The sequence below is a fragment of the Athene cunicularia genome (assembly GCF_003259725.1).
Source record: "Athene cunicularia isolate RWA chromosome 27 unlocalized genomic scaffold, athCun1 chr27_part1, whole genome shotgun sequence".
Lineage (NCBI taxonomy): Eukaryota > Metazoa > Chordata > Aves > Strigiformes > Strigidae > Athene > Athene cunicularia.
This window is the reverse complement of record NW_020799138.1, coordinates 4,835,011-4,842,703: the sequence shown is the minus strand read 5'-3', so window position 1 is coordinate 4,842,703 and position 7,693 is coordinate 4,835,011. Positions and strand designations below refer to the sequence as shown.

General features: G+C 63.8%; 1 protein-coding gene across 1 annotated transcript; it reads left to right on the top strand.

The window, feature by feature from the left end:
* Positions 1-67: 67 nt before the first annotated feature.
* ACBD4 (acyl-CoA binding domain containing 4) lies at positions 68-7,687 on the top strand. Its single transcript, XM_026864874.1, has 8 exons — positions 68-153; positions 227-347; positions 3,000-3,113; positions 4,286-4,392; positions 5,187-5,334; positions 6,490-6,656; positions 6,976-7,020; positions 7,375-7,687. The coding sequence occupies exons 1-8, from the start codon at positions 94-96 to the stop codon at positions 7,483-7,485; spliced, it is 873 nt and encodes a 290-aa protein (XP_026720675.1). The 5' UTR covers positions 68-93; the 3' UTR covers positions 7,486-7,687.
* Positions 7,688-7,693: the final 6 nt, after the last annotated feature.

Genomic DNA, 7,693 nt, shown 5'->3' with positions numbered 1-7,693 from the left:
CGACCCCCCTCGGGTCCGGGTGTTCCCCGCCCTGTTCCCCGCCTCACGACAGCAGCTGTCACCCGCAGGGATGCCTGGCACAGCCTGGGGAGGATGTCCAAGGAGGAGGCAATGGCAGCTTACGTGGCTGAGATGAAGAAGGTGGCCCAAAAGGTAGCAGGGAGGGGGAGAGCGGCCGGGGTTGGGTGCTCGGTGATCGCCCATCGCCAGCTACATCCTTCCCCAGATCATTGACACTGTGCCCATGGACGAGACAACGGAGGAGATGTTTGGGTACTTCGAGCCGCTCTACGAGGTGATCCGTGACATGCCCCGGCCCCCTGAGGCCTTTTTCAAGAAGAAAGGGGGTGAGTGGGAGCCTCTGCACTCTGCTTGTGCCCAGCGCATCCCTCACCTCTGTGCCATACTCTTGGTGCATCAGTCCTGCTGTTCCCTGCCTGCTTCTGCACCAGTACAGCCATCACCTCTGGGCTCTGCTTTTCCCCAGGGCTGCTCCCTGTGGGGGGAACAGGATGGACGTGCCACGTCCCTTCTGACTCCCCTGCCATGGCACAGCTGCTTGCTGAGGTGCTTGTTGGGGCACCACCAAACAGGTTTCTGTTCCAGTGGCGCAGGTGTCTCTTCAGCCTGGGATTTCTCTCTGAAAAACTTTGAGGCGAGAACTTGAGACATGGCTTCCAAAAGCCTCTTGGCTCAAATCCCTGTACACGGTAGAGCAGGGGATCAGCTCCTGTGGAGTGTTGCGGCAGGGAGGCTGTGCTTTCTCTTGGCGCTGGCCCACCTCCGGGCAGGGCAGGCTGTGTACAGCGAGTGCGGGTCATCTGATGTAAATAATCTGGATAGGTCAGCCAGTTTTTGCAGCGGAGTGGATGTGGAGAAACTGGGGTTGAGAAATGGGATTACTGGGGCAATCTCATGGTAAAGAAGAGTCCTTTCCATGCCTGCGGCTGCTGCCTCATGCTGGAAGGTGGCTGGGGACCTGTCCTACCCCTGGAGCAGGGCAGTCCTCGGTGTATCTGGCTTGTGAGAAGCATCCAAGGGAGCGAGGGGCTGGACATGGTCGTTCAGAAAGGTCGGCTACTGCGGAGCAAATCTGCCGGCTGCACGTCTGGAGGTTTGGCTGTGCCGCATCTCTGGTAGATTAGCTCAGCAGCAGATGAGCTTTCAGGGTATATTCGCAGCGGGTGTGTAAACTCTCAGTGCTTTGCTAATGTTGGAAGAGTGCTGACAAATAGACTCACTCCCTGCCTGTCCCCAGGCATCTGTCCTGCATCTGACAGCTACTGTCACTCCCTGCTTCCAACAAGGATGCTGAAAACATGTTGCCTGCAAAGCTTGGCCTTGGGATGGCTGCTCCTTCCTGTGGTAGCCAGGCGCTTTTGTTCTCTGTTTTGATGCTGAATCCCTTTAAAAGGCAAATAGACTTAATTTTTCTCTGTAACATAAAGGCTGGGTCTAAACTCCTGGTCATTACCCACTTGGGAGAGTCATCCTGCACTAGTGTCACTTACAAATGACGGTGTCACTTAAATCTAAACCTGGTAGTGTCTGTGGAGCAAATGAGCCTGAGGTGCCTGAAACGGTCGTTTAAATCGCTGAACTTCTTAAGATGTTGAGTCATTTGTGTTAAAGGTTCTCAAACCCGCCTTCAGATTTTATGCAGTTGCAACTTTTGATACTGATAATCCAGAGGACAAAGATGATTTTAGATGCTGCGGTGGGTGAGAGCGGAGCATGGCAGGTATGGGGCCCTCAGCAGTCACGGAGCTTTTGGGGGACAGAGGTGCTGCATGGGGGGAGCCTGGGCAGGTTTGGTTTTGTTTATTTCCAGAGTCAACACACTGTAAAGTGGCACTTGGACCCCATACTGTGAAGTGGTCAGGGTCCTGACAGATCTCCAGTCAGCAGAGCTTTCACCAGCATCTTGTACGTGTAGGCCAAGTCTCTGAAGCAACTGGGAAGCGACAGTTAAGCCCTCACCGAGGCTGGGTGCTGATCTGCCAGCCCCACGAGCACGGGGGGCGGGCCGGGGTTTGAGCCAGGCTTGTCCTGGCGTGGTGATGTGTGAGGTGACAGGGCCCTGCCTGCACCCACCCACCCACCCCTGCATGTCACGGCACACACACTGAGGAGAGATTTAGGAACGGTGACGGTCCCTGAGCAGAGCAGCCCTGGTGCTAACTCCTGTGTGGGGTGGGGGCTGCCCTTGTCCCCCTCGGGGGGTTCGGTCACCTGGGCTGGGCTCGTGGGGTCCCACAGCTGTGGGTCTGCTGTGCTGGTGACGGCAGGTTGGGAATGGTGGAGATGTGCAGGCAAGGTGCAGGCAGGGCAGCGTTGCCACATACCCGCCTGGCCAGGAGCAGGGAGCAAAGTCCTGGGGGCCGCTGGAAAGGCGGCTGGGCTTAACCCTGCGGGCTCTGCGGGGCGGTGGGGTGGGGTGGGGGTATCCCCAAGCAGGCAGCTGCCCCGGCCCTTTTTGGGGTGCCGCTGCCTACTGAAAGCCCTCGCAGGCAATGGTGGCGTGTGCTGCCTAGACCAGGCTCTCCCCAGCCAACGCGTCTTGTGTTCGGCTCTGTGCGTTACCGTGGGTGTGCCCGTGTCCTGCCAGGGGACGAGGACAGTGGCTGTCACCCGTCCATGTTTACCCAGCCGTTGGCCAGTGCCGATCCCTCTGCCTGTTGCTACAGGGACTCGGGGGACTCGGACTCCCCTACCACCCTTGGGAGAGAGATGCTCTGCACAGGGTAGACTCTGCTCACAGGTTGAGTTTGTGTTGCTGCCTGGGCCATCGGCAAACGGAGCCAGCCCCTCTCCGTCTCTGCCAGCCGCTGCTCCTGTCTAGAGGCTGCTGGCCTGCCTGGCAGGAGGGTGACCCCGTGTCCGTGTGTCCCCCAGCCCTGCCGGCAGGGAAGCGGTGTGGAGCCCAACCTGCAGAGAGCCTGTGCTGCCGGGATCACCCTTTCTCTGGCATTCTCCTCTGCCCCTTCCCCTCTGTGCAGGCACTCAGGATCAGACGAACGGCCCCAGCCAGGACGACGCAGCGAGCAGGCCGGCTCCGGAGCGCCCCGAAGACGCCCTGCCCGGGGAGCAGAGCAACGGGCAGCACGGGCCAGGTTGGTCTCCCTGGTGTGGCCGGCACCTGGCAGAGACCCCGTGGAGGAGGGACCAGCCTCCGTCCGCCCACAGAGCTGTTGGCTTCAGGCACCTCTGGCCCAACCCTGCCAGTGTTGTGGGTGTTGCCTGAGTCACGCGAGCTGGAGATTTTCATAGGTCCAGCTCTTGGTGCTGTTCTTGATGCCGGGGTAACCCTGGGTGTGTTGGTTTGATTCTGCGTTGCTCCTACCTGTGCCAAGGGGCCTGATCCACTAAATCACAGCGAGACAGCGTGGGTGTTTCCCCACAGACTGGGAAAATGTCACCCTGGAAGGTCCATGTTCCAGAAGGGCCACGCTCTCCCTCAGCTCAAGCCAAGTCTGTCCCTTCTGCAGCACTGGGAGCCACGGTGCCGAGCCCCAGCTCTCCCTGCCTGTGCCATGGCTAATGCCTTGGTCCTGACTTTCCTTGTACAGCCCCTCACATGCTTACCCACCACCCTGTGCCTCCCTCAAGGGCACTGGTGGGTCTCCTGCCCCGAGGGGCCTCTTGCTGTGCCCCGGGTTGGATGGGGTGCCCCAGGGAGGCCTTCGTGCCACTGCTGGCCCAGCCCTGCCCCAAGGAGCATAAATGGTCACCGAGCCAGGGCCTGCGCCCAGGCCATGCCCATCCTCGAGTGCACCTGGGCTGGCAGCGTGTGGGGAGCTGGGCAGCATCCCTGCCTGAGGGCAGCTTGCGAGCAGTACCTGCTCCCTGCCAGAGCAGCCATGGCTGTGGATCCTGCTGGGGGGGCTCCCCACCGGGCCGGGGTTTCGGTGGGCCACCGTGGCAGCCCTCTCCCCAAGTGGGAGCTGCACATGGGCAGAGAAACCCACGCTAAAATGGCACCGTGTCGGGGCCTGCCCGCCCGTGAGTGGGGCTCTGCAACACCGTGGGCAGGAGAAGGGAATTTGGTCCTTGGATTGACAGCCACAATCCGGGTGGCGGTAACAAGAGCTGGCTCCTTCCCCCTCGTGCCTCAGTTTCCTTTTCCTCCCGCCTCCCCTGGTGCACACAGACGCTGCCTTCTTGCCCTCTTGTGGACCTGCTGCCTTACGGCTGCATTGAGCTTCTGCTGCCCTCCAGACACAGCCGAAACGCCTCCCTGCCCTGCCGGCGCAGCCCGCAGCTGAGCCGTGTGCTTCCCTTCCAGGAGCTGGCCTGGCCCCCGCCACCGAGGCGCTTGAAGGTAGCCAGGTGACCAGTGACTCTGAGGGGGACGTGTACTGCGATACCCTGGAGCAGATGGAGCCTGAGCAGGTAACGGCAGGCTGGGAAGCGCTGGGGTCCTGCCGCACCGCGGTGAAGGCTTTGCCTGCTGTCAGCCCTGCCCTGCCTGCGCTGTACAGGCACATCTCTGTATCATCAGCTCCTCCAGCTCTGCACGTCACCGCGGCACTGCCACGCCACTTCTCGGCACCACTGTCCTGGGAGCCCGGTCAGGCTCCCAAAACCTATGGGGTCACCCAGCTGGACCCGTCTGTGCTTTGTGTCCCTCCTGGAGCTTCGTCCCTGTCACCGAGGGGAGGCTTGAGGAGCCCTTGGTGAACCCCAGCACCACCCAGCACCCCCCTCATTCCTGCGGTGGGGCACTGGTGGGCTGCTGGGGCTGAGCGAGGCTGGTAGCCGCGGGTGGGATGGTGCAGACACCTTGCTTGCACCCCTGGTGCTCACCCTCTGCTCCCTGCAGCAGGCAGCTCGGCTGCTGCCAGCAGCGTTTGGCACTTGAGGTGCTGTGGTGGGGCTCGGCAGATCCGGTGGGCAGGAGGGAGGAAGCTGCCCAGCCGCCTGGCTTCTCCCTGGGGCGCTTTGGCCAGCTCAAGCTGGGGCACCTCGCTTCCCTTGGGGGTTGTGGAGCTAGATTGCCTCCCAAACCGGCCGCTGACTGGTGGTCTTAGTGGGATTTTGCTTCGCTCAGCCCCACGCACCCTCCACCACCAAAAATGCTGCCATGGGTGGGGGTAGAGACCCCACCTGGTGACACCGGCCATGCCCCCGCAGCTCCCGGGGAGGGGAGCGGGGGTCTCAGGCCCTTCTTCTCTCCCCTCGCGCAGGCTGGGCAGCTGCTGGGTCTCTCCCCTACCGGCGGTGAGGCCAGGCCCGAGCCCCCGCGGCCCTGCGGTGCAGAGCAGGGAGAGTGGGGTGAAGGCAGAAGACTGGAGGGGAGGAGCCCTGGCCTCGCAGCCCTTGGCCCTGAGAGAGGTGGGTGCAGCGTTTGGCTCCTGCGCGCCTTCCCGCTGCTCCCTCCCCACCTCCCGGCACCAGGGCTGGGCGCTGGGGGGCTGTGTGGGGGCTGGGAGGGCTGCAACCACCAACAGGGAACAGAGTTTGGCTGCAGAACCCAGGGGTGGGTCATTCAGCAGCTGTGAGGAGTCCTGAGCATCCCCTCTCTTCATCCCTCAGTCCCCAAGCAGTTCGGTGTCTTTACTGACCGAGGAGCCCAGCCAGCCTGCGCCCAGCTCCTGCCCGGTCCCCGCTGCCAGCGGCTTTGCCCGGTGCCTTTGGGGGTGGGGGATGCTGACGGGGTGAAGCTGGGCCCCGTGTCCCTGAAAGTGCTGGTCCTGAGGTGCTCTGCCCCTGCGGTATCACCCGCCTCTGGCGTTTGGGGACAAGCAGGCCCCAAGCTGTACCGCTGTGGAGTGGGGACAAAGAGCCTCCTGCCAACCCTGCGTCTCTCCCCAGCCATATCCCGGGGGCTTTCTGCTCTGGGGTGACACTGTCACCTCACCTTGGCCCAGCCCAATGTCTCACTCTTACCTTCCCCCATTAACATTTCTGCAAACCCTCCTGGGCTGCTTGACCTTGGGAGTTATCTTGTAACGTGGCCGACAGAGCCGGGCTGGGCATCCCCGGTGCGCTGGGGGCTGGCAGCGAGCCCCTGCCTGCTGCTCCCAGCCCGGGGTACCCGCCTGTGTGCTGGGCTGCAGCCGGGCGGGAGCGGGGCCTTCGCTGGGCCCAGGGCCTGGCAGGGGGGCAGCCGTGCAGGCAAGGTGTCCTGCCTGGCATTCAGCACCCTGCCTGCACCAGGTGAGGCGAGGTGACCCGCTGGGTCACTGGGCTGGAGGTCACCCACTGCCACCACCACTCTGAGGAGGGGGGGGTTGGTGGCCCGTGTCACCAGGGACAGGCCCGGTGCTGGCTGATGGCGAGGACATGGGCTACAGGGCTGGGCTGGGTGCTTCTGGCTCTGCCTGGAGTGGCTGCGGTGTGGGCAGAGCAGGCAGCGTGCGGGCAGGCAGCCCGTGAGCTCCCTGGGGAGCATGAGGGGGTGCTCAGCCAGCCCTGCCCGCTGCGGACGGCACCGCTGCCACGCGTGCCCCACCGTCCCTGAGCAGCGCCCATCTTTGTGCCCCACAGACTGGCTCACCAGGGGACAGCGGGACACCGGGACCACCCCTGAGCTCGCCCGGGGGCTACCGGCAGAGCTGGACACCTGCGTAGCCAGCACCATCCGGGCCCTGCAGACCGACATGAGGCGAGTACTGGAGCGCCTGAGCGAGCTGGAGACACTCGCCTCTGCGCAGGTACGGGCCTGCACCTGTGCGGGCCGGGCCGGTGGGGCTCGGCTCCGGTCCCTGCAAACAGGCAGCCTGGGGTGGCCTGAGCGTGGAGAGACCTCGGGGTTCAGTGGGGCTGAGCCTGGTGCTGCTCTGATCCACCTCGAAGTGCAGGCAGGGAGCTGCTGCCTCCATCATCCCTGCTGCCCCTGGGGTCCCAGCTTGGCTGCACTGTCCAGATCCCCGAGCGAGCACACTTCTGCCCGTCCCCTCCCTCACAGGGACACGAGGCTGGGAAGGGAGTGCCCAGCCCCTCCTGTGCCCAAAACCCTCTCCTGTCTTGCAGGGGGATGCAGCCGGGACCAATCCTGACCAGCCGCTGGCTCCGCAGGTGAGGTGGAGGCGGAGGCAGCGCTGCGGGATGGCCCTGTTGCCCCACGCTGCCCGTCCCCAGGGGCCCGGCGACCCACAGGTGCCTGGAGCTCCTGCGGGGGGGGCAGGACAGGGCAGGGTCCATAAGCTGGGGGCAGGTGACATTCCTGGGGACACGTCCCCAGCATCTCAACACCAGATGACAGCGTTGAGTCAAGCTCTCTGCAGGGTGATGGGTGTGACGAGGACTGCGGGGTCGTGCCAGTGGCCTGCCACCACCTGCCTTTCAGCAGGGGGCCGGGGGGGATGTTTGGTCACACCGGTGACAGCCTTGTCCCACTCCCCACACCACCAATCTCTGTCCCCTTGCCAGGCAGCGTCCCCGTGGCCCCTGACCGTCTCCCCGCACACCCTGCTCTTCCTCCTCACCTGGCCTTTCGTCACCCAGTGGCTGCTGCGCCGCTGGCAGGGCACGAAGAGGTGACAGCCACGTCCCCGCGGCCACCACCGGCCACCGCCGGGCTGCCGCCACCCCTCCTTCCCCATCCTGCTTAGCACGAGCCGGGGAAGCGCCACACGGGATTGGGATCGACGTGGGAATTGCTTCACCCAGCCACGGGGTCTCCTGCGGGCCGGGACCCCAACCCCGAGGGAGGGGGAGCCACCACGCACCGCCGACTGCCACCGTCACT